The sequence below is a fragment of the Dermochelys coriacea genome, chromosome 3, assembly GCF_009764565.3.
Source record: "Dermochelys coriacea isolate rDerCor1 chromosome 3, rDerCor1.pri.v4, whole genome shotgun sequence".
In the NCBI taxonomy this organism is placed as follows: Eukaryota; Metazoa; Chordata; order Testudines; family Dermochelyidae; genus Dermochelys; species Dermochelys coriacea.
This window is the reverse complement of record NC_050070.1, coordinates 158,932,358-158,959,758: the sequence shown is the minus strand read 5'-3', so window position 1 is coordinate 158,959,758 and position 27,401 is coordinate 158,932,358. Positions and strand designations below refer to the sequence as shown.

The following is a 27,401-nucleotide window of genomic DNA, read 5'->3' as shown; positions in this document are numbered from 1 at the left end:
TTTGGGGTGGAGGCTGACAGCTCGCATCCCCCCATGTAATAACCTTGGAACCCCTGAGGGGTCCTGACTCCCAGTTTGAGAACCCCCATTCTAAGGTATCAATGGATCTGAAGCTAAAGAGACTACAGCAAGGTAGTAGAGGAAAAGTGCAGTTTGGCATTTAGGGGAAGAACTCTTTTACAATGATTTGTTTTTTAAAAAATGAATAAAACAGAAATGCCCACATTCTTGTCTGAATTATTCACCTCACAACTGTAGCCAATGGGTTTACGTGGTATGTAAAATCATGTCTCGATCAAATTCAGCTACGGCATTAAGATGCACTGCTAATGGAAGACGCACCTACTTATGCCAATGCTGAATTTGACCTGAATGCTGCAAAAATATACTGACTTAACATTAACATGAAACCCTCCTTTGGCACGATTTCAGTTAGCTACCCTGCACAAAGTTTGCCTTTGCAAGGCATATAAAAAGGGACTTGTGTCTTTCCTTTTATAAAATGGAATGGATCTATTTAAAAATACTAAAAGCAGAAATTTAGGGGAGAAATTCTCAATTGGGTTAATTTTGTTAAAGATTTTATTTTGAGAGCCAGAAAAATTATAGTGCTAAATGGCAACCACTATCTATTTTCTGCATTCTTGTGATAAACCCTGTGGGGAGGGGGGTGAACAGCTTTCAACCAAAAAAAAAACAAACAAACAAGTATTTGCCAGTTTTTGAATTCTGTTTGATCCAATCATGTTTCTTCCCTAAGCTGCATTCTGTTCCCTATCTGCCTGTTGTCTGTCTACTGTCAGCTTTCAAGCCTTCTCATAAAGCTAATTTAAGTGACTGGCTCTGACCTTCTGTGAAGTGGCACATGGCAGCTGATATACACAGAGCTCTTATATTTAATCTATTATGCAAATGTAATTACAAACCCTGATAAGATGAACTATTACTGATGAAATCTGAATACCACAGAAAACAAAGGTCACGCAGTCAGAGACATTTAACCTAAGAATTCCCATCATGGTAAAACACAAACGCAGTAGAAACCTTTAATACACATAAGCCTGCAGCATAAACAATATATTTATAACATGTTATTTCAGAATAGACCTTTTACCTCTTTCATTTTTACTCTAAATGCACACACTTGGTCCTCACTCACTGCAATGCTTTAAAAAGTCTGTACCATTTTCTCTAGAAACACGTTTTTTATTTTCTACTCAGAAGATGTTTATTAGTTATTCTTATTATTCATAAGATTCCAAAAGATGCTGTATCAAGTGGTTGCTATGGACATCCAGCTAAACCAAACCCAGATATATCAGTAAAAATTAAGATATATTACAGACATGGCAAACAACTGAAAAGTAAAAGGGAAGGTTTGAAGTTTGGTGAGACACTGAAGGAAAGCAGCTTGGTTTGCGGAGGGTTCCATTGGTAACAAAACCATAGAATTAAACCAGGGTTAGCCCACATTTTCCAGTTTGATCCCAGAATCATCTTTATCCTGGCTCGATGTCCTTTTGGTTTTCTGTGGTAATAAACATTGCTTCTGGGCCTTTTGACAACTACACTATTATTTCATCATCACTGTGATGCGCAGCAGATTTGGGGGCTCCTGAGTGCTAAGATACTGTTGGTACTCAAGAGTTATGCAAGGTTTCAGAGTAACAGCCATGTTAGTCTGTATTCGCAAAAAGAAAAGGAGTACTTGTGGCACCTTAGAGACTAACAAATTTATTAGAGCATAAGCTTTAGTGATGCATCCGATGAAGTGAGCTGTAGCTCACGAAAGCTTATGCTCTAATAAATTTGTTAGTCTCTAAGGTGCCACAAGTACTCCTTTTCTTTTTAAGAGTTATGCAAGTTACATTATAGAAATCAATCAGAACAACAGTAGGGAGTAACATATTCCAAAGTTGGGCAGGGAATTCCTATTGATTTGAATGGCAGATATGTGGTCAAAACCTTTCACATTGCTTTTTAACATACAGGGGCTCAGTATTGGTAGTCAATAAAAAGGAAGGAAATTCCAAGTTAAGGCTGAAACTCCAGACTTTTACAGCAGGCTCTTTGCAATACACATCTAGACACTGCAATGATGGTGATCTTACATTAGTTTCACCACAATAATACCACAAAAACAAACAAGCAAACAAAGGAGTGCTAGGTTCATGCTGACTGGAAGGAAGAAATAAATAAACATACCTGTGTGTACACTTCATAATTATGGGAGGTACTAAGATAGAAAGTGATGGCACTGCATAACAAGGATAGATAGGCAGACAGATACACTACTTTTCATATAGCTGGATCCCAACGTGTTCTACAAATGTTCCTATCCAATTTACAACTTATGGGGGAAATTCTGGTGAATGATATGCACACAGAAAAATGACAAGAGAGTAGGAAAAAATTGGATATATTGATTCTGCCTCTTAGGAAAATTGTAAAGAGACTGCTCTGCAAGTGCTCCGTGCCTGACATAATGGAAGGGACGCAGCTATCAGTAGAGCAAGTATGGTTTTTATGTACCATATTTCTGTGTTAACACATTGTGGTTGCCCAAACTAAACAACAGCATACTGTATGCAAATCTCTCCCCCCATTCCAATCCCATGCAAATTATTCTCCCTTGGAGGAATTAAGCATGTGAAGGGGTTAATGCTCAAAGCTTATTTTAGGCCAGATACAGGGGCACACTAATGCTACTTTTGCAGCTTCTATAAATGCCTAGGATCTGAGGGATTTTTGGTGATGAGGAAGTAGTGTATGCCACTTGTACTTTTCCATATGGTGCCCAAACAGAAATCAGCCCAGGATGTTTATTGCTATGAGACTTGATTTTCACAAGTGTTTAGGAAATCAGTACTGCAGAGGTCTCAGAACAATGCTATGTATAAACTTCACTTGAGAGACACAATAGGACGAGCAAAAGGTTAAATGTCAGCCTGGAGTTTCAACCTTATCTCCAAGTTTTCTTGTTTGTGCATGTGATGTTCTCTGTTACTGTGAAACAGGTTTTTGTGGTTTAATTTCCTATCTTTTTCTTTATGATAGTAATAAAAGAGAAAAACAAATTGCTCCTGTAAGTGAGCTGATATAATGGCTTATTTAGACCTATTATGTTCATTAGTATAAATAAGTATTTAGACCATATTAAAATTCTGGATCATTTACTCCCTAGAATATAATGGACTCTTTGGAACCATTATGGCATATATCATGTCAGTATGGATGCATGTGAACAATGAAAATTACTTTACAAACTTTTCAATAAGATTTTGGTCCAGGTCCACAGCTGGTGTAAATCAGACAAACTGTTTATTTGCACGAACTGATGATCTGGTCTCTTGCTTAGAATCATGTCAAGAAGTTGACAGTAATTATTATTACTGTATTTTTGTCTCCACATTAAAAAACATCCTAAATAGCTAAGAATTGGAAGACTCAGGGAATAGTGGAACAGAGGCTAGAGGTTCTGATTCTCATTTACACCAAGACCTATTTACACCAATCTAGCAGTGTAAAAGGGCCTTATAGTGGGTGCTGACATTCTTTAGGGTTTCATCCCTAGAGGCAGTCCCTTCACGATAGGCTTGAAGAACACTGGCAAAAAGTTTATGCTGTTTATGTTGCATCTGATCTATAGGGAAACAGAAAGATTTCCATTGTCAGACACCTTTAAAGAACACTAAATTCACTCAAAATAAATACAAAATAATAAGGGTCAATCAGCCAGTTCATTAAACATGTAGAGTTCTGTTTTAAATGGCAGAAAATGGTAGTGCTTCCAGGTAGTCCAACGTGAGAGATGTTATCAAAGCAATTTGCTCTTTGCATAGCAAAAACATTATAATTTGTATATTTTACATACAATTACACCTACACACACACGCACAAAACACACACTTATGCACATACTTAAAATATCCTTACATATGTGCATATTATACACAAACACCATTTTATTAAATGTAACATACCACTAAAGTAGGAAAAGGAAAAATGATCCTATTAAAGCCATTCCACTTTTTGTAAATAATTAAGTATTCATTGAAGCAGGTACTTGAACCGGGGTCACTCACCTCCTACGTAAGTGCCCCAACCAATTGGCTATAAAGTCAGTGTCTCTCTCTTGTTCTCTCTCACCCAATTAATATTTAATTATATATAAAAAGTTAGACTGATACACCTTACCCTAATTTGAACCCAGAGTAAGCCACTTCACTTCAACAGCAGGGATTTGCACAATGTGCAGCTACTCAGTGAGCAAACAAACAAAAAATCTCACAGTGTAGACAAGCTCTGAGTCAGAGGATTGATTGTTTCGCTAGCCATAATCCAATTTTTATTAAAAAAAATTCTTAATGGAAGTGCTGGTTCTTAGAAAGATTATTTGATATTGAATGATCCATAAAGATGGAAGTAAACAGGCCAAAACAAATGACATCTGTGATGTATAAACACAGTCTGAGTGGGTTCTGGAAGATGAGGAGCATATACAGACTTTCCCTGGAACTCTCCTGCTAGATTTTGCTTAATAAGAGGTTAACTTTAAAGGTGCCTCCCACTACACACCCATTTCAATGGTCAACCCCAAAAAGCAGTCTAGGTGTTCTCCCTATCATTCCATATGTCAATGGAAACAACCTTCTTGAGTGCATAGCCTGATTTAGAGCAACTTCTAAGACTCTGTATTTATCACTCAAACTTCAAAAACAGTGCCCTAACCCCCCACCCCGGTGTAATTCCAGTTATACCAGCATACCATTCCACAATATCAGTGTTGCGTGTCACACAAGCAAAAGGCTTTTTTGGTCACAAATCCTGTGCCACAATGGTCTGCTAATACATATAACAAGTTGAGATTCAAAGATGTTTTTCAGAATAAAATGCTGACTTTTATTAAACTTATTTAGAAGCCAGAAGTATATTGAAAAGTCTGTTTAAGGCCTGATCTTACAGTCCTTACACTTAGGCAAAACTGACAGCTCCCTGTCTTCACTTTTAGCAATCAGATTCTTTTGCTTCAGAGTCTCCATGTGAAAATTTTCTAGAAGGATACAAGGAGGAAACATTTCAACTAATAACCTACTGCGGAGAAAAGGAAGCAGGAGGATTTCCTATTAAAGGATTTGAGTAACAGCAATCCAAAACACAGTTAAAAAACAAACTTTCTGCTCATTATATCTGCCAATCAGGGTTGGTTGACTCTAGATCAAAATGTCCTCATGAACACTGGTTGGAAGGGATGCCACCAATAGCAAGGAACTAGGTTCAGTAACAGACTGCTTGACTTATTGTTGTGTCAAGTACTCACTGGCATCCTGTCTTACAGTAACATAGCACTGTATTACCATAGGTAATATATTTTAACGCAAACAATTTTTATTTATGTATACAATATCTCAGAATTTTCACAAACATATAGGAAGACAATGCCATGAACAACTTCCAATCTAATCTAGTCAGATAAAATAAAAGTGAGTTTCACATACAAAGATAGGAACAAAGAAACCTCCTGATACTACTGAGAAAAAGAAAGGATCTTAAAAGAAGGATTTAAAGAACAGCAAGGATGTGAGGTAAATGAGAAGTGGAAGACAGTAGCATAAACAAAAGGTACAGTATCCAGAAAAGGAGAAGAAAAAGGAAGAACTAAGGACAGAGGACTGGGAGAACAAAAGACACTGGGAAATGTAGAAATCAGAAACAAGAACAGAGATATACAAGGTCAGCTATGCAGGGACATGAAGATAAGGATAAGGAGCTTGAACTTTATGAAGGGAGAGCAAACCATGGAAGGAATTCATGGAAGCAGGTGAATTCTAAGAACAAGAAGCCATCCTGAGTCAACAGATAATGAACCAGTTAGAAGCAAGGAGAAAACCATGTGCTTCAGAATCACACTTAGCATGGCTGTGTGCGGAAATGAGGAAAAACTATCTTGGTCCTACTTAGTTGCTATTGACTTTGGAAACTAAAGCAACTAGAAGGAAGAGAACATTTGTCCAGGCCTGAGAGAATCAGAAAGGAAATAACGTAAAAGAAGTTTGTCTTATAAAATTACTGCCTATAATGGGAATATTTTGTCTTTATCTGGAAGAACAAATATGACATGACATCGTGAAGACCTGAGTTTAAATGTCCTGGTAATTTAAGAATCCTCACACCAGAGTCATAATATTCCAAATGAGGATAGCTTATTTAAATAAAAACAACAACAACAAAAAGGATGTTGTATAGTCCAAGGATGAAGAACAGCCCTCAGGCCCAAATTAGCTATACCTCTGAGAGCAACATCCCACTCAGCTACTAATAAACCTTGCTATAAGTGCTATTACATGGAAGGCAAGGCTAGTTTTTTAAATGGTCCAATTCAGTGGAAGTTCCATGCAGATATCAGTGGGTAGAATTGGTCCTTAAGTCTCTCCAATCAGGACACAGAACTAACAGGCACCTTTCTTAGTCAAAGAAAAGTACTTCCTGGTTGTATCTTTCATCTTCACCCAGGGCAATGTTCTTCATCACTTTGTTACAAAAAAAAAATAATCACATTAAAATCCTTCTAAATGGGAATATATTTCCACACTGCCTGACAGCAAATCCATTTATCTGCCTCTTGAAAGATGCTGCGTACAGGGGATTTGACAAACCTATCTCCAGTGAGAGAGGGAACAAGTGTAAAAAAAAATATTAAAGAAGGGGAAAATGTGTCTTTTATCTAAAAAGTTCTTGGCTTCCTATGGGTTTTCTTCTTCAGATTATAACCACCCAGCCCAAGGGGTTGGTAAGTTTATGAGCAAAAGACTCATCAGAACAGATAAAGTAGGAGAGATTTTGCCTTGCCGGCCTCCCACACCTTGACCACATTGTAATCAAGGATTTTCTCCTCTAAAGCTGGGTATCTGAAGATGAAGGACGAGGATTTTAATATTTAAGCACATCTTGAGGGTTTTGTGGACAACTGGGTTGATTTTTCTTTTTCTTCCAGATGTACCAGTTCAGGCAATTCCTGTGACTTGCAAAAAGCCTTGTTTAATACAAAACAGATCTCAAGTACCACATATCAATGTGGAATAAGCAATAATATGGTTCTGTGACTAGGGCCTCCAGTTCTGAGTTTCTTCTGACCAAGGTTACAGCCACTAGAAATGCAACCCTGAGCAACACAGAATGTAATAGTTTAAATGGGTATTTAATAAGAACATTAAACTAGGGAAGGCCCCATAACGGAATGCTGAACAAGTAGAAACAATGCTCTAAGAAATCTTTTGATGTCTGGATAAGACTAGATCTAGTCTACTGCAGAAGCCGTTGGACAATCAGTATCCCAGAGTCTAGTAGTTTCAGAATATTTCCATCCCATCCCAAACTCCTCAAAAAAACCTGGTAGCAACAGCCATCGGTGCCAGAAAATCTGTGCCAAGGCACCATTAGCTTGCATAGACTGGAAATCTCCCCAAGGGGGACTCTGGGAGAAGATGCCAACATCTGTAGCCAAGGCGCCTGGAAGAAATATGGAAGCCTAGAGACTGTGGAAATTTCCTTGATTTCTGCCCTATTCAATGGAAGAATGGGGAGGAAACTCAAGAGCTCAGAATCACAGTGTTTTTTTACCTTTACAAATGAATAACTTATATAGGGGAGCATTAGCTTTATGAATTATCTCTAAAATGAATACCAGTCCTATACTTGTTAATGTAAAATTAAATCTTACAACAATTCAAATTAATACAATTTCACTAGACTACTAAAATAATCTATGTTATTTTTTCCTTTGCAGCTCTGCCTGTTTCCTTCACTCTCAGCAGTCTTGGTAAGTACATCTTCTCATGTGTTTTGGACATTATGTCTATTGCAGAGCCTGGTAAACATGCTTAAAATATGCAGTTGTGATCTTTTAAAGCCACAATTATGGTTCACTTTACCAAAAGCCAGCAAATTTGGATCACACATGTGTCGACTTGACTCACACATACCACTCAATGCTGCTAACTTTTTAGATGTGTCCTCCACTCCAAAATTTTCCACTTAAGCAAATTATTGATCAAGAAATACAGGACACACCCAGAAGACAACAAACTCCTGACTCAGCACATCGAAAATAGATATACTGGCAACAAAGTTTATAGTTGAAAAATGAAGGGCATCTTGTGAATGATCTTAAATCCTAAACTCTCTGGTAGCTGAAAGGAAATATTTCAGGGATCACAGAATACCAGGGTTGGAAGGGACCTCAGGAGGTCATCTAGTCCAACACCCACTCAAAGCAGGACCAATCCCCAACTAAATCATTCCAGACAGGGCTTTGTCAAGCCTGACCTTAAAAACTTTAAAGGAAGGAGATTCCATTTCTCCCTAGGTAACACATTCCAGTGCTTCACCACCCTCCTAGTGAAAAAGTTTTTCCTAATATCCAACCTAAACCTCCCCCACTGCAACTTGAGACCATTACTCCTTGTTCCGTCATCTGTTATCACTGAGAACAGTCTAGATCCATCCTCTTTGGAAGCCCTTTTCAGGTAGTTGAGAGCAGCTATCAATTCCCCCCTCATTCTTCTCTTCCGCAGACTAAACAATCCCAGTTCCCTCAGCCTCTCCTCATAAATCATGTGTTCCAGTCCCCTAATCATTTTTGTTGTTCTCCGCTGGACACTTTCCAATTTTTTCACATCCTTCTTGTAGCATGGGGCTCAAAACTGAACACAGTACTCCAGATGAGGCCTCACCAATGTTGAATAGAGGGGAACGATCACGTCCCTCGATCTGCTGGCAATGCCCCTACTTATACATCCCAAAATGCCATTGGCCTTCTTGGCAACAAGGGCACACTGTTGACTCATATACAGCTTCTCGTCCACTGTAACCCCTAGGTCCTTTTCTACAGAACTGCTGTCTAACCATTCGGTCCCTAGTCTGTAGCTGTGCATGGGATTCTTCCATCCTAAGTGCAGGACTCTGCACTTGTCCTTGTTGAACCTCATCAGATTTCTTTTGGCCCAGTCCTCTAATTTGTCCAAGTCCCTCTGTTTCCTATCCCTACCCTCCAGCGTATCTACCTCTCCTCCCAGTTTAGTGTCATCTGCAAACTTGCTGAGAGTGCAATCCATGCCATCCTCCAGATCATTAATGAAGATACAAAACTGGCCCCAGGACCGACCCTTGGGGCACTCCACTTGATACCGGCTGCCAACTAGACATGGAGCCATTGATCACCACCCGTTAAGCCTGACAATCTAGCCAGCTTTCTATCCACCTTATACTCCATTCATCCTGCCCATGCTTCTTTAACTTGGTGACAAGAATACTGTGGGAGACCGTGTCAAAAGCTTTGCTAAAGTCAAGGAATAACACGTCCACTGCTTTCCCCTCATCCACAGAGCCAGTTATCTCATCATAGAAGGCAATTAGATTAGTCAGGCATGACATGCCCTTGGTGAATCCATGCTGACTGTTCCTGATCACTTTCCTCTCCTCTAAGTGCTTCAGAATTGAATCTTTGAGGACCTGCTCCATGATTTTTCCAGGGACGGAGGTGAGGTTGACTGGCCTGTAGTTCCCTGGAGCCTCCTCCTTCCCTTTTTTAAAGATGGGCATTACATTAGCCTTTTTCCAGTCATCCGGGACCTCCCCCAATTGCCATGAGTTTTCAAAGATAATGGCCAATGGCTCTGCAATCACATCTGCCAACTCCTTTAGCAATCGCAGATGCAGCGCATCCAGCCCCATGGACTTGTGCTCGTCCAGCTTTTTTAAATAGTCCTGAATCACTTCTTTCTCCACAGAGGACTGGTCACCTCCTCCCCATGCTATGCTGCCCAGTGCAGTAGTCTGGGAGCTGACCTTTTTCGTGATGTCCACAGGAGGATTTTTACTGAGGGCAAAATGGTATCTTCCTACTAAAAGCAAGGCAGAGGCAATCATGATTGGAAAGGAGAGAGCACTTTCATTCTTTTAATAGATTTATTCTTACATTAGGTCTCTCAGAAAGGATGTCAACTCTGCAGAGAATTCAAGTGCTCCATTTTAAGAGCTCTCTGATACAGTCCAACTAAAAATTACATTTCAGAACAGAAGCTGAAGTTAAAAAAAAAAAGTAGAAGATGATCTGATATATTTTTGGTTTTAAAATGTCAAAATACATTCCATTACAGACAAAATATAGGAACAACTTTTAGGAGTCCAGAAATAAAATAAGATTGAGCAGGGTTGTAGGCGTGTGTACTTGTTCAAAACATTCAGGAATTACATGTGTTTATCATTTGCATACTTAATCTTTTCAGCTGTAAGAATAGGAAAAGTTTATGAAGAACTAGAACTTGACAGCTCACATCCCATACTTAGCTGCTCTTCTGTAGCATTAACCAAAAAGGATAAAGATGTTTAATCTTTCAAAAATATTTTCTTGTAAGGATGTAAGTGAGGATTTGTCATTCATCACAAAGAAAAATGTCTAATTTATGTGAGCACGTACCAGTATGTGGATATTATTTTGTTTACAATTGCTTTGTGACAATCTGGAGTATCATGAGATTGGGAGTTGAATGTTCCCAAATTCTAATATTGGCTCTAACATTCAGATTCATACATTCCAAGGCCAGAAAGGACCACTGCAATCATCTAGCCTGACCTCCTGTATAATACAGCCAGAGAACTTCCCCAAAATAATTTCCTAGAGTAGAGCTTTTAGAAAACATCCAATTTTGACTTAAAAATGGTCAATGATAGAGAATCCACCATGACCCTTGGTAAATATTCCAATGGTTGATTATCCTAACTGTCAAAAGTGTATACCCTATTCCCAGTCTAAATTTGTCTAGCTCCAGCTTCCAACCACTGAATCACGTTATACATTTCTCTGCTTGATTGAAAAACTGATTGTCAAGTATTTGTTCCCCATGCAGGTACCTATAGACCAGTGGTCCCCAAACTGTAGGGCATGCCCCCCCTCCCTCCCAGGAGGGCATGAAGAAATGTTCAGGGGGCAGGGAGGGAGCACCACCCAGCCCAGCTCTGCCCCCAACCACAACCCTACTTTGCCCCCAGCCCAGCTCTCCCCTCAGCCAGAGCTCCAATCTGTTCCCTGCTCTGTCCCCAGCTCAGCCAGCAGCCCCAGCCCAGACCCACCCCCTACTCTGCTCTCATTCCCTCTCCATCCCCAGGCCAGCTCTGCCTCTAGCCTTGGCTCTCCCCCATCCCCAGTACTGCCCCCCAGCTCTGCCTTCAGTACAAGCCCCTCTGCTGAGCCAACTGTGCTGTAATGGAAGGGGGCATGGACAGATTCCATTACTGGTAAGGTGGGGTGTGACAGCAGTGGTGCCCAAACTTTTCCTATCAAGTCACCACTTTTATTTTTTCTTTGTTAAGCTAAACAGACTGAGCTCCTTGAGTCTGTCACTGTAAGGCATGTTTTCTAATCCTCTAATCTTTCTCATGGCTTTTCTCTGAACCCATTCCAATTTATTAACATCCCTCTTGAACTGGGGACACCAGAACTGGACACACTATTCCAGCAGCAGTTTCAAAAGTGCCAAATACAGAGATAAAATAACCCCTCTTTTTCTACTTCAGATTCTCCTGTTTATGCATCCAAGGATCCTATTAGCCCTTTGGCAACAGCATTACACTGGAAGCTCATGTTCAGCTGACTGTCCAGCACAACTGCCAATTTTTTCTTTTCAGTGTCACTGGGTCCCAGGATAGAGTTGCCCATTCTAAAAGTCTGGCCTACATTCTTTGTTCCTAGATATATACATTTACATTTAGCTGTAAATTAAAATGCATATTGTTTGCTTGTGCCCAGCTTACCAAGAGATCCAGATTGCTTTGCATCACTGACCTGTCCTCTTCATTATTGATCATTTCCCCAATTTTTATGTCATCTGCAAACATTATCAGTGATGATTTTATGTTTTCTTCCAGGTTACTGATAAAAAATGTTTGCTAGCGTAGGGCCAAGAACAACTCCCGATCAGTCAGCCTGCTTTTAATTCATATAATGTGTGCCATGAGTCATTGTGTGGCCTTGAACCTCTAAGAGGCACAGAAGTTGCAGCCCAGGAGGAGATGAGAGCTAAGGTGTATTTAAACCACCTTTGTACCCTCCTGATGCTGGGCTGCTCTGGGAGCTGAAGACACTTCTGGTGTAATTTAGACAGCCCTAGAGACCTAAATTAATGGCAGCTCGATGGACCACACAGTGCTGCCTGAAATCTCCACAATGGTGCAGCCCAACCTCAACTGCCCCTAGCACGCCATGTCCCCTATGGTAGAGCTTAAGAGGGATCCTCACGCTGTCTTCTGCAGTGCCTGGGAGAACTGAACTCCAAGGTGAGCCGGGGCGTTAAGGGCAATTTTGCCTGACATAAAGGGGCTGCAGGTGTGTGTGTGCGCGCGCGCGCCTGCCTCTATTTCCCTTATGCATAAAATGGGGAAAATACTTATCCTTACATCATAAAGATATAGTGAGGATTAATTAATTCATGATTGTAACTTGCTTTGAACGTGTAAAGCAATATACAAATGTTAAGTATTATTAAGACAATAGCATAGAATTTAGCTTGTATAGAGCCCCACTGACTTCATTGTATCCATGAGCAGTCATTTGCTGGATCAGGTTCTAGCTTAGTAAGCGGTACATGGGTCTCAAAAACGTTGCTGTACATATTCTTAGGCAAAAAATAAATAAATATTGTTAAGGATGTGAAAAACTAAGTTTTGAAGAGAAAGTTAGACCTGAAATTTTAATTTATTCTTTGAGAATGTGTTTCGTCTTTTCCCCATGTAGCCTTTTCTGTGATCAGACAAGGCTAAACAAGGTTCAGGTATACGTGTATCTGAAATAACCCCCCAAACAGAATTGCTTTCAGCTTTCTTCCCACAGACTCTTCTTCCCATCCTAGCCCCTTTGTCTTCCCCAGATACAGTCTCGCATCTTCTGACAGTCCTGCCTAATCCAATGTTCCTTACACCTACTTCCCCCAGCTCCAAGGCTGAACCCATCTTCCTCCTACTCCTACATCCTTGATCTTTATGCCAAGGGAGATAGCCCAACACACTCCAGTAGGCAGTTGGGTGGCACCACTTAACTGTGCACCAAATTCCCTTCTTCTCTGATTCTTCCTCACTGCTATGTATGGAATACCTCTGATCATGGGACTGATATCCCTCAGACCTGCCACAATTTAATCCAGGACCTTGTTTTTGAAATATTATTAAAATCAACTACAAGAACAAAAATGGAAACTTTTTTCCAACAGTTGTCAAAACACATCACTGCAGTCATCTATCTACCACACATGGATGTGTATCATGACAAGGACATCACCACATTTGTGACAATGCTAAATGTGAAAGGAACAGGAAAAGACTACTTACCTTGTACAGTATCTGGAGTGCGTGGTCCCTTGCGCGTCAGACCAGAAGATGTTTCATTAGCAGTGTCCATTGGTCCATGCCTATGCCTTCTCTTTCTCATGCTCTGAACAAAGAGTATAAGGGGCAGGGTAGACTGACCACCTCTTCAGTTCCTTCTCCGTCATGAATAACCTTAGGACAGGGGTAGGCAAACTTTTTGGCCTGAGGGCCACATTAGGGTATGGAATTTGTATGGCGTTCCATGGATTTGGGGGTGGGGATGCGGGAAGGGGTGAGGGTTGGGGATGAGGGGTTTGGGATGCAGGAGGGGGCTCCAGGCTGGGACCAATGGGTTCAGAGGGCAGGAGGGGGATCAGGGCTGGGAGTTAGGGTACAGGGGAAGGGTGTGAGGGCTCCGGCTGGGGGTGCAGGCTCTGGGGTGGGGCCAGGGATGGGGGGTTTGGGATGCAGGAGGGTGCTCTGGGCTGGGACCAATGGGTTCAGAGGGCAGGAGGTAGATCAGGGCTGTGGCAGGGGGTTTGGGACCTTCAGAAAACTTTACTATAATCAGGTGAGCAAAGATTGTATAGTCATCCACTGGGAGAGTGAAATAGCTGCCAAGTACATTCATAAAGAGCTGAGGGACAACCCTGTAATTTTCAGAGAGAGGAAGTAAACCAGTATAGTTGGAAGCTCAGAATCCTCTGACGAGGGCAGTGCTGACACCATACAGAGAACCTTTCAATTTATTATACAGTATTTCCTTATAGTGTCTTTTCTGCTGTTGCTAAGGATGGGCTGTACAGAAATCAAGCAGGATTTTTTTAAGTTCATTGTCCAAATATCAAATTGCCAGATGGAGAGATGCTGGGTTGGGATGAAGGACCATGCTTCTGTCCCGGGTTAAGAGGTCTGGCAAGAGCTGAATGTGGATGCATGGGCGCATGGCCATCTGGAGGATATGTTGCTTTGTCTTGTCTGATCTTCCTCAGAACTCGTGTTAAGACAGGGCTAGACAGAAACATATAAATTACTGGTTCCAATCACCAGACAAGAAATGGAGTACTTGTGGCACGTTAGAGACTAACAAATTTATTTGAGCAGAGGATGAAGTGAGCTGTAGCTCATGAAAGCTTATGCTCAAATAAATTTGTTAGTCTCTAAGGTGCCACAAGTACTCCATTTCTTTTTGCGTATACAGACTAACACGACTGCTACTCTGAAACCAGACAAGAAATGTATCCCCTCTGCAGCTGTGGCCATGGACCACTTAGGAACAGTTGGCTGAGCTTTTCCTGTTCTCAGAAGATGCAAAGAGATCCCTCACCAGGAATCCTCTTCTTGAAACATACTGCGCCCTCCCAAGCGGTGTAGTTCCCACTTGTGGTCTCTGGAGAAATGTCTGCTGAAGCTGTCAAAACGTTCTGCACTTCTGGTAGGTGCACCACCAAGATGGTGATAAGGTGATGGAGGCATCAATTCCCGGCATTGAAAGCCTCTGTGCACAGAAGGATGGAAAATGCTCCTCGCTGCTTGTTGATGCAATAGACTGTTTTTATGTTGTCTGACATGACTTGAATATGAAGGTTACAGGTAAACAACAGGAACCATTTGCAAGATTCTGTGTGGGAGCATGATCAATTTATCCAGACAGTGCTTGCTTGGTGCACAGAATGTTCACAATCATGCCTGTAGACTAGAGCCCTGCATGGGACTATTCTTTGATCCTACTGCTACTGCTATTATGACAGCCAGTCCTGCAGGACCCTCATCCCACTGCAGGGCTCTACACTAGTCCCATGCAGGGCTCTACTGTAGACATCATAGATGGAGCCTCACAAATGATATCACATATGTACCCGAGACAATGTGGCCTAGGAGGATGACGGGGCCTTACTTGGGGTAGAGTGATCAATTCCGTCATAGCCTGCAACCAGTCTTGAGGTAGGTATGGTTAGGCTGTGACTGAATCCAGGATCGCCCCAATAAAGTCTATAGTCTTTGTGGGAACTAAAGTGGACTTTTCTGCATTTACCTCAAGACCTAATGATTGTAGGAGTTAGAGCAGCAATAAAGTTGTCACCTGAACTTCTTGGTATGACTTTCCTGTGAGCAGCCAGTCTTCCAGGTAAGGGAATACTGAAGTACCCTGACGATGCAGACATGCCGCCATTACTACTACCTTTGTGAAGACTCTGTTTTGGTAATGGTCTAGGTCAATGGTAAAACGCAGAGACCTCGTGTGTGTGGAGCAGATATCTACATGGAAATAAGGATCTTTCAAATCATTGTCACTGAATAGGTTATTTCCCTTAAAGGGAAGATCCTCCACAGGTAATTGGACTTCCCATGTAAATCAGCATCCACCCACTCCTTTGCTTTGCCAGTATGGAGAAGTGTCTTGCCAGTTCTGTGGATGACAGTCCTGAGGCACTTTTGGGTCCTAGTGCTGAGGAACTAGTAACATGTTCCTTTTGAGCTCCTGACACAACCCATACCATGGCACAGAGTCTCACCAATTTAAAATGGGTCAGGGAAGAAGTTATCTTCTTAGACGAGGACTTAGAGGGGGGTTTCTCATGTCTGTCCTTGTGAGAATGCTTACTTTTAATCCTCCTCCTGTCTGCCTTGTTTACTGCTAGAGTCCTTAAACTCTGCTCTCTGAGGTCTAGTAGCCAGAGCCATCGTGCTTGAAGAGGCACTTCTCAGTGCCTCTGCCTGATGTACCTGGGTTCTGATGGGCCAGGGTCCAACTGTGGCCTCATTGAGTGATCCATCAAGAATATCTGAAGTCTGAGCTCACAGGACTGATTCATTCAGTAAGGAAAGGACCATTAGATATTACACTGGGAGGGGACATGAGCTTCCTTGAGGCAACACAGACAAGCGTTGTGGCCACCGCTAACTGGGAACGCCCATGGACAGACTACACAGGTCTTGAATCCTGGGGTCATAGACATTCTAGGTACCTTTACAGAGAGATGGGGGGGGGGTACCCCAGCCTCTAAAAGATTCACTAAAAAGAACCCTAACACTGAAATCAGAATTTTATCAGGATAACACCATTTACAACTATTTACACTAATAAAACAAAGAACGTTAGCTAAAGCTGCGGGTGCCAGCGAAGTTCCGTCTTAGACCACTGGTGGCAGAAAGGAACTAGAGAGATGTTCCCTGTATCCTTGCTTTAGAGCCCAAGGAGAAGAAGAGAGTAGGTGCAGATCAAGGGACCTTGCTAATGAAACATCTTCCAGTTTCAGGTGCATGGAGTGTATGTGTACCTCTAGTGGAACACACACAGGAACCATCACTCAAACAAGAAGGTGGTATTACTGAAGTGTATGCACAGTGTATCCGTACACAAGGCTCTTCTTTTAAAATGTCAAAAGAATTTCTCCTAGGCACATGGCCCTTGTTCTCTAAAACTCAAAATTAACTATGTTCTGGAACAACATTAACGAGTATCAGAACTTTCATAAAGGTACAAGTCACAAAGGAAAACAGTATCACAAGAATTTCATAGCTAAAAATGGAAAGTTCTTCGATCTATAAAAAGAGCATATTCTGCTTGAACTTTTAAGGTTATAATAAAATCTGTTTTATTTCCATTTGGGACATCTGCCTTTTTAAAAGTCCATCAGTGTCTCATATGAGCTAACTGCCTATAGCACTATACACCAGGAAGTACAGCACAGTTCAAGAGTTGAAGTGTTAAAGTAAGATTGAAAAAAAGGACATACGATCTTTTAATGTTGCTTAAAAAAAGTTACAAAAGTTAAGAATTGTCAAATGGAAGTAAAAATTTGAGCCCAAGCCTGCAAGGTTATGACTGCTCTGAGCTTTCTTTGAAGTCAAGAAGAGAGGGAGCACTCACCTTGCAGACCAGACACCCTGTTTTATATTAAATACTCCAGATTTTTGCATGAAGTGGCTAGCTAGAGAATTCTGCTCTAAAATATTTTTAAATACAAAAGAAGAGGAATGAACAAAGCTTTGATTTCAATATGTCTAACTTGCTGAGAATCCTCAACTATCTTTAGAGTCATTGGGAGTTGAGGACCCTCAGCACCTCTCAGAAGTTGATCAGCACCTCACAGTATCAGCCCTGATGTGGCCAGTGAAATGACATGTATGAGCTAAGTACTCAGGCTCTGATTCAGAAAAGCATCCCTATTCAGGAAGGATGCTTAACTGAACACTTAAAATTAAGCAAGTTGCAATGTTTCCATATAGCAGACCCGCAGGAAGGAAATCACCTTCGTAAGACAGAGACCTTATCAGACATTGTTTTAAAAAGGCACAAAACAAACTCCAGGTAAGTGTCATGCAGATTACATTTAGAAATATCAGCTGGAAGCTGATGGATGTCAGTGACACAACTTCATAAATGAATGAACTTTAATTGAGTCTTTAGGATTCAGTTGAGCTAAAAACTGCAAAAGGAAATTTAAAGAGACAGCCATCCGGCCATGTTTTAGAAAAAACAACATTGATTTAATGTGTCAGGAGCATACAAAACAGTAGACCTCCCCCCATCTCCACCCCCAAAAGATATCCTTGCTGCAAACAACAGACATCTATTTTTTGTAGATTGTCTAGCCTAAATCTCACAGAAGCTATATACAAAGCTGATTGGTGACACAAAAACATTCCTATTTAACAGAATCTAGCTTTAGTTACTTTTGAAATTTGAGCTCAGAGAAGAGGGATCAAACAATGCAAAAATGTCTAGTCGTGGACCCAAATTTTGGGTTTGTATGCATAAAAAATTCCTAATGATCTTCATCATGTAGAGGCATCTGACGACACAATTTGGCCCCAAGAGGAGTAACAAACAAGGCTGAATTTCTGTCCAACAAACTTAAGTGATGGAAGAACAGACATTCTAAAAATCTATAAGCTATTGTTTCTCTCTAAAGAATGGCTTAGTTGTCAGTCATGTTTACATAGTGTAACCCTTTGAAGATTTAAAGTACATCATCATCAACACTCCTTTATAATATTTTTCAGTGTTATCATATTTACTTCTCAGAAAAGTAAGCTTATTGACAGAGAGTTTAAGTTACTCACTCATGGTCAAACTGCAAGTCATTAGAAGAGCTGAAAAAGAACCCAAAAACGAGTCCTCTTCTCTTCTCTCATCACTAAGCAACACAGTTATCTTGTTTTGCTATTTAAAAAATATCAATTTTAAAGGTTTTTTTAGTTTATCCTTGGAACCAGAACTGTGGTTTTGCAATTAAATGAAAGGTTTTATTGTTCAAAAACTCCAATTTAAGATGTCAAACTCTTCAATGGAAGTCCCATTGGGTACATTCAGAGAGCTCTCAGTGCAGTCAGTGGAATATACATGCATAATTCAAGTGCTGAATTGGGACCAAGGGATAATAGCTATTCTTCAAGGGGAGCTTTAACCACCTACAGTGAAGAACATTTCTCTTAAAAAGAAACTTTCACTTCTTGGCAAGTTACTATAGAAAAAGTTTGAACACATTTCTACATACTGTATGGTTCTAATATGAATTGTTGCAAAACAGCTTGAGTGCAAAGGGAAGAAAAGCTCTAGAAATAAAATTAATTGTTATTGCTATTATGAAAGTATCCATTAACTTTATGAATCTGTTTTAGCAACTGCTAAACTGGCTTCTGAACTTCTATCTACATACAGTAAAAGGCTTCTGCAGGCCACCCAATAAGCATCCATAAATTAGCACAAACTAAGGAGGATACACTTGAATTATGGTTTTAACCTTTGCCATTGCTTAGTTTAGAATAGGACCCTTTCCATTTTGTAGTGGAGTCTCAGATTATGTGACTATAATAATTTATCAAAAAATATAAACTAGCAGCAGGGAAATGCCGAGTGAAATAAAAACAAAGTATTAGCAAATGAATATTATCATGCAATATTAATGGACAGATATTTTTATTTTGTTTTTAGGCCAGTATCAAGTGAGTGGATTTTTAAAAAAAATGCAAAACACAATCACTCACAAATTCCTGAATGTTATTCAGTGTAAAAAGGCTGCTGACATGTGTTAAACACAAGAGAAGGCAGAGATTTATGTCCTTTGTACTCAGGATGATCACCTATATTACTATTCTCCTGCAGGATCAGGAGATGGTTCATGGAATATACAAAAGGTTGGATTACAGCACTGCCCTGTCTCTAACTGTACATAGCAGTCTTTAAACCCAGGTAAAGAGCATCATCAAAAGTAACATCTATCCTCAAGTGAAATCTTTGATATATATTACTGTAGTATGTGGATTTAAATAATTCAAGTCAACCAATAGTCAATGGCTCGGCATTAATTTAAGCAAAAGGCTAGTTTAAAATCTCACAGGAAAAAGAGACACTAATTCCATGTGTTCGTGACATGATGTCAGCCATATTGCTGTACGTACAGTAATGAAGACTAACTACCTAATTCAAGACAAAGATTGTTTAGATATGGGTTAGGGTCAAACTCTCAATGATTCATGGAAGCAGAGCCTTGCAATACATATGAAAGGGAATGATTTACTCCTAATCACAGTGGAAACAGAAAAACCTTTTAAAACCAAACTAGCATTAATACAGGTTGAGAAATTTCACCAGAAACATAATGAAGATGCTATGATCCTTTTCATTTTCCTCTTACTTTACAGTGTTTCTGTTGTCTACAAGTAAAACCATATACTGTACAGGAAAGTACAGCTTACACACAAATGGCACAAGGCAATATTCAACCTTGGCTTACTACCAAAAGAACATAATTTAATACTTTTTTTAAAACTAATAAATTAAATAGGTACCACTAGTAAACACAGTCCTTACATGAGCTCCCAAGGAAGTCTTATTTGAGTAAGGGCTGCACAATCAGGCAAGAAGTATATATGCAACCATGTTCAATTAAAGGTAATTCATATAAAGTAATCTTTTCAGAGTCAGTCATGGAGCTCTCAGTGCCATTGGTTAATGCAAAACGCATCAGTGACTTGCACCAAGAATAAAGTAGTTAACCTATGTATTACTAGAAAATGCAGTTTAATGATTATTAGAATTTATAAGATTGCTAAAACAAATGGGTAACACACTTCACAATTTGTTCTTGAAATCCATGAGCAGAAGTGAAATATCATCATGTAAGTTTGAACGCAGCTCTTTTCAGATGTTTAGAGAGAGAGTGCGCTAGCATATATACACACTTGTCTATCTGCACCATATATACATATATAGTGCAGATACACACACACACGCTAGCTATACGTTAGTTAACACCTACCATTCTCTAGACTTTACAGCCTTCCAAATAAGGGTTCTGCAATCCAGCAATGCCCGCTCAGAAATTGCCTAAGGGTTTGCAGCACAGCAACACAAAGCTGAGGAGTTCTGCAATAGTTTATAGTTTCAGAGGCGCATAGTTCTAAGGTTGCTTGTGTTTCATGTCCATAAGCTCTCCTGACAGTCCATTTTGGAAGGTCAACAATGGCTTGAGTGAAACTCTTGGGTTATCTTGCAGGATAACTATCATGGTGATCAACACCATTCTCCAGAAAAACTTCACTCTTCTACAGCTAGAATACAAAAGCAATTACTGAACAGTAGAAAAGACTGGAATGGATGAAGGATAAAGATAAAAGGGAGAGGAAGAAGGATAAAAAAAGTATACAAGAAATATAGGCAGGAGGGGGAAGTGCTCTTATCACAGACTATGAGACTAGTTGTGGTCAATGTGAAAATCTGTCCTGAAAGAACTGGGACACCAAAAAAGCAAGACTAAATATTCAAACCCTGTAGAGTTCTGAATCTTGATAGCAAAATAACCTTGAAAGAAAGATGTATGAAATATAATGTTTCTAATTCACCAGCTACTAACACAGTTCAAATCCCTATGCATACTGCCTATCCATCAGAAGTATTGGCACAACAGATATTACATTATCACTTTCTATTAATATTTGTTCTCTTTTGCCTTTCCCCTGCCCTCGACCTCCCACAACAATATTTCCCCCTCGCCAAAGGAGGAGGCCACCAGGGTTATTCTTTCAGGAAAGAGCACTGCTGGCACTTACAAATGTTTTCCTTTCTTCTGCTGTAACAGCTGCAAACATCTCAATAAAGTAACAGGGAAATGGATCACATTTCAAAGGCTGATCAGTTAACACTTACTCAAGGCCCTTTTGAATTTTTCATCTTTGCAAAAAGCTTTTTTCCTTATAAACACACTTTGTGTTACTTCTATTTGAATTATAAAAAGTGTCGTTTTTGGACTGACCTTAAAGAGAAGATTTATGAATATGCTACATGCAGCTAACTGGCAAAGCTGCAAAATAATAATACAAAAGGACTGGGAGTCTATTTTGAAATAAGTATGGGTAAGTTAATATGTCCATACAAAAAAGAAAAGGAGTACTTGTGGCACCTTAGAGACTAACAAATTTATTTGAGCATAAGCTTTCGTGAGCTACAGCTCACTTCATCGGATGCATTCCGATGAAGTGAGCTGTAGCTCACAAAAGCTTATGCTCAAATAAATTTGTTAGTCTCTAAGGTGCCACAAGTACTCCTTTTCTTTTTTGTGAATACAGACTAACACGGCTGCAACTCAAACCTATGTTCATATACTGATTCCTACAAGCATCTATCTTCAAATCTAACAGTTCTGTTGCTGTAAAGCTCCTATAGGATGCCATTTAATTGTGTATCACAAGTTCACATGCAAACAAATTTAACATTGGGGACATACACAATTTGAAAATGGAAATGTCACCTATGTTGTACATTATGTATTACAAGTACAAGAATGACAAGATTGTCTTCTGAAAGAAACGTCTTCAATTATTTTTCTGAGAACTGTAGCTACTCTACAGGCAGACTTAAGAGAAGAAGTTTAGCAGCCTAGCTACCATCTGAAATGCTCTTTCACTGCCATCAAAAATAGTCAGTCAGCAGGCTCAACAATTCACACACAAGTTACTTTTTAAAAGCCTGATCCAAAGCCCATTGAAGTCAATGGCAGTCTTTCTATCAACTTCAATGAGCTCTGGATCAGGTGCAAAATGATTTAAGAATACATACCTTCTCAAAGACACACACTTGAAATCATATGAATTCACAAATATCATAAATAAGATACTTCTGATGGGTCTTTTCCATTAGGAAGTTTCACAAAGAGCTCCTTTCCACATAAATTCAGTCTGTTGACAGAACAACCAGCTCTTTTCTCCTCTGGAGATGGTGAGTCACAAGACTTCAAACACATTTCACATGAGAAATGAGGAACCTGACAAACCCCAATTCCAATGATGCCTAATTCAATGCTTAAGCAAGACAAATCAGAGCTTACCAACGTAAAATCACAAGGTGCTCCTAGCTAGTACCCTTTCATGAAGACCAACCTCAAATCAAAATAAAATCAATCATTAGGACATTTCTTCATACCAAACTCATGCTAAACTGAACTGGATCCCAAGGGCAACCTTGTGATCACTTCTGGAGAGGAGATCAGGCCAATACAAATGGCCAAACAATCACTAGTGTTGCTTGTGCTCAAAAGGAGTCTTGGGTGGAATTTTCAAAAGGGCTTATATGTAGTTAACTTAACTCTGCTCCAACTGAAGCCCAGGGGAGTTTTACTATTAACTTCAATGGGAGCAAAGTTAGCTCAATGTTGAGTCATTTTGGACAACCCACTCGCTCTCTTTAGGCAGTATCCTACTATCATTTTGGAACTACCCCTGCCATCATTATGAAGCTGTTACTGAAGTCAGCAAGAGCACTGTGTTAAAAGCAATGGCAGGAATGAGCCATTTTTATACATCAAACTAATGCACCACATCTGACATTACCTTTAAATTAAGTTCAAATGCTTTCAGTTATTTGCACAAATAACTTAGTCACTACCATAAAGCCATCAGCAGTTGATTGCTAGAAATGTTACCAAATCCAAAACAAAACTTAAAAAAAAATATTAAAAAAAATAAAAATTCCAACACTTAATTTTGTGCTTTGAAATATTTATGCACAGAAGAAACTAATCAAGAGACACATTCCAAGCATAAGACCTGATCCTGCAATGTGACCCACCCTCCAGGAATCTGCACAGATGCCTGGTGTCCAAGTTAGCAAATCACACAGCAGCCATATTTTGTGAAAGATATATATTTAACAAATAAAAACACGCACGTTGATTTAGAAGATGCCAATGACAAAGATTTTTTCGAGAAATATCTTTAAGCTTGTTGAACAAGCCTGGCAACAGTTCTGAACATCCAAAAAATGAAGCCGCATATACAGTGGTCACCATTACATTCAATATTTGCCAGTTGCACCCACTCTGACCACTAAAGCAAAATCTTGCCCTCAGGTAAAACTCCCCTTAACTTCAACAGGAATTTGGTGAAGTTAGAACTGCAGGAAGTGGTCCATAATGCAGTGTTAAAGTCATCTCTGTATTTCAGTGCTGGATTTCCTTACCTGTGGACGTAGTGTAACTGATGTACAGAATCAATCGCCATCACCATTTCAGCCAAATAAAAACGAGCCATATCTTCAGGTAACCTGTCCTCAAACTTGCTGAGCAGAGTGAGCAGATCTCCTCCAACATAGTAATCCATAACCAGGTACTATGAGTAAGGGGGATGGGTGGGAGAGACAAAGAAAAAAAAACTGTTTACACGACTCAAAGACCAATACAATCCAAGTATAGCTAAAGAACGGCAGACAATTATTAATACTTTAGACACCACTGAAGTGCTCTTCATGACATTTTCTTAAAATGGTGACAAAACATTAAAAGAAGCATTTTTTTAAAAAATAGCCTTCATAAATGTACCTTTTCAAATAACCTTTGACATTCCGTATTATCCTGCAAACCATAAACTTGTTTTTAGCAAATCTTTTTTTGTAAAGATTTCATATTTACCTATGTCCAAATAAATTAAACAACAAGACAGGGAAAGTGTCTGTCTGGTTCACCATTCCAGAATCAAACAGACAAGATTATGAAATTAAGATCTCTCAGTTTCTCTAGTTATAAAAATCTCCTTAAATGGAATACAAAAGTCTTAAAGTATTAAAAAATATAACTGAAAAAAAAAAGTTGGGTTAGCATGGGATCTTATTTAGGGGCCACACATTTCCTCTAGTTTGACGCAGTTTCTTCCTGCACATCTACCAATGTGATATATGCCTTCATGTACCAATAATGCCCCTCTGCCATGTACATTGGCCAAACCAGGCAGTCTCTACACAAAAGAATAAATGGACACAAATCAGACGTCAAGAATTATAACATTCAAGAGAACAATCGGAGAACACTTCAATCTCCCTGAACACTCAACAACAGTCTTAAAAGTGGCAATTCTTCAACAAAAAAAAATTTTCAAAAACAGATTCCAATGAGAAACTTCAGAACTGGAATTAATTTGCAAACTGGACACCATCAAATTAGGCCTGAATAAAGACTGGGAGTGGATGGGTCACTACAAAAAACTAAATTTCCCCCTGTTGTTACTCACAACTTCTTGTCAACTGTTTGAAATGGGCCATCCTGATTACATTAGCCTCATTACCGCTATAAAAGTGATTTTTTCTCCCTTGGTATTCTACTGTTGAGAATAGCCCACTTCCACTTTAATTGAATTGTCTCGTTAGCACTGACCCCCCAATTGGTAAGGCAACTCCCATCTTTTCATGTACTGTGTATATACACCCGTCTACTGTATTTTCCACTCCATGCATCTGATGAAGTGGGTTTTAGCCCATGAAAGCTTATGGCCAAATAAATTTGTTAGTCTCTAAGGTGTCACAAGTACTCCTCGTTGTTTTTGCAGATACAGACTAAACACAGGTTCCACTCTGAAACCAGAAAAATAAATGCTTTACCTTAAACCAGTCTTGGGATGGGGAAGGACCAACAGATTCCCTGTTCATAGTACTGGCTCCTGGTAGAATATCCACAGACAGTGGAAGGGATTACCATTTTGTAATTTCAATCACAGAGAAAAGCAATTTTTGAGTTTACTGATTTAAAGTTAAGTAAATGTTTCCCAATGAAACATAAAATATGATTGCAACTGGATGTGGTGATCATAGATTTTGAGAGACCATAACCCCTCTCTATTTTCCTATATTATGCAAACTAAACTCTGAAAATGCATTCAAATATATGATCAAGATGACCTGAAACAGATCAAATAAGGTAAAAACTTTTGAGACTATGAGTACCTTATTTTTCTTGGTATTCTGGTATTATTTTTCTGTAATTGAAAAAGTCCTCCAAGGGCTTGTCTATATAGCAACATGGTGAGGACTACTGGGGTGTGAATTGTGGAGTGCTCTAACATGTTGCACCCCAACTACTTGTTGTACACCCCGCTGGTGAGAACAAAAAGATGCCTAATTCATGTTGATGGTAGCATCAACACAAACTAGGTGCCTTTTAGTTTACGCCAGCAGGTTTTACAGAGGGCAGTTAGAGTGCAACATGTTAATGCACTCTACAGTTCATACTTCCGTAGTCTTTACTGCTTCCATGTAGAGAAGCTCTAAGATTCTGGACTCAGGCATAGCAACTGAAAAGGCAAAATGGGAAAAGAAAAAAAAAGCCTTATTTTCTGGAATTTCATCAGCAGCTGAACAAACAAAACTGGCACTGTCCATCACTGTTGCTAAAAAACCCTTATAATGTCTGTGACGCTGGCAGACCCAGTGCCTGCTCTTGCCAGGGCCCCAGGCCGCACTGAATACTGACAAATGCACAGCTGGAAACCAGACTGGCTTACCTATTCTTAAAATAGATATTAGAATTATAAGAATGGTTTTTTGTTTAGACTTTACCAAGTGCTTGTAGGATGCTGCATGTGTTAATCCTACTTATAGTATCTATATCCGATTTATAAGGCAATGTTTAAATGTTTGCTCTGTAACTATGAAAATGTTTGCTAAGACTGTAAATCCCCCACAGTGAAGAGAGAAGCATTACCAAGTGTAAAATGCTAGTTTACCACAAGAAGTGTTATCTCCTCCCCAACAACAGAAGTTATGTGCATAAGCTCTCGTTCCATCACAGCATGAGCCCTGGGGGAAGGCAATAAAAGTGCCTGTTAAGAAGAAATTTGGTTATCCCTATACTGCTTGATCTCGGAGAGGCAGAGATTTCTAGGCATAAGCAAGGGATCTCCAACTGTGTTTAGTTTGGGTTAGCTCTAAAGGACATAGAAACTTCTATAATAAGTAAATTCTATATTATCTTTTGAAATCTAAGACGACATTATTTATCTGCTTTAACCTTGCAAATAACATTTCTTTTTCCTAGTTAATAAATCTTTTGATAATTTATTACAGTATAGGCTACAAGAATTTTCTTTGGTTTAAGAGCTGAAATACAGTTGACTTGGGGTAAGAGACTGGTCTTTTTGGTACTGGGAGTAACCTGAATATTGTTATGATTTTTGATGGAAGGGACCATCTATCACAGAGACAAACTTGCCTGTGTGGCAAGACAGACTAAGAGTAGTGTCTGTGACTCCATGTTAAGGCTATTATAGTCCTTTAGGAGTTCACACTTGTTATTTTGTTTGGTGAAATCTAATTATAGAACATACAACCAGTTTGGGGTTTGTGTCCTGTTCCTGGACAGTCTGCCTGAGTTTGGAACTCTCACTCATGAGCCACTCCAGATGGCATGACGAAACCTTTCCTGTGAAACTCTGAGGCAAATTCGGACTGTTCCACACACAGTGTGTAATTAGACTATCTGGACTTGTTGAGGCTAGGAAAACTATTTATGGCTGACAAAGATTGCTAACAGTATGGGTCCCCCTGGAAAAACATCCAGCTGGGTTTGAAAATGGTCTGGATAATCTGCATAGGACCAAACTTTTCAATCTATTACAGAAAGCACATTACGATAATATAACCTTGATCATCATGATGAAAGACTAATTAATTGATCACATTTTCCACCAAAATTCACAATAATACCTGAAGGTCTCTTTCTCACGTTCATTCCTTTATTTACTATTTTTCTATTTTCAAGGAAAATAGTGTATAT

The 27,401-nt window shown here is 39.6% G+C and overlaps 1 protein-coding gene across 1 annotated transcript in view; it reads right to left on the bottom strand.

Moving 5' to 3' along the window:
- CDC42BPA (CDC42 binding protein kinase alpha) overlaps positions 1–27,401 on the bottom strand; it is a 328,701-nt gene that overhangs the window by 171,204 nt on the left and 130,096 nt on the right. Inside the window, 1 exon segment of the mRNA XM_043511659.1 lies at positions 23,822–23,970. Coding sequence (XP_043367594.1) covers positions 23,822–23,970 — 149 coding nt within the window.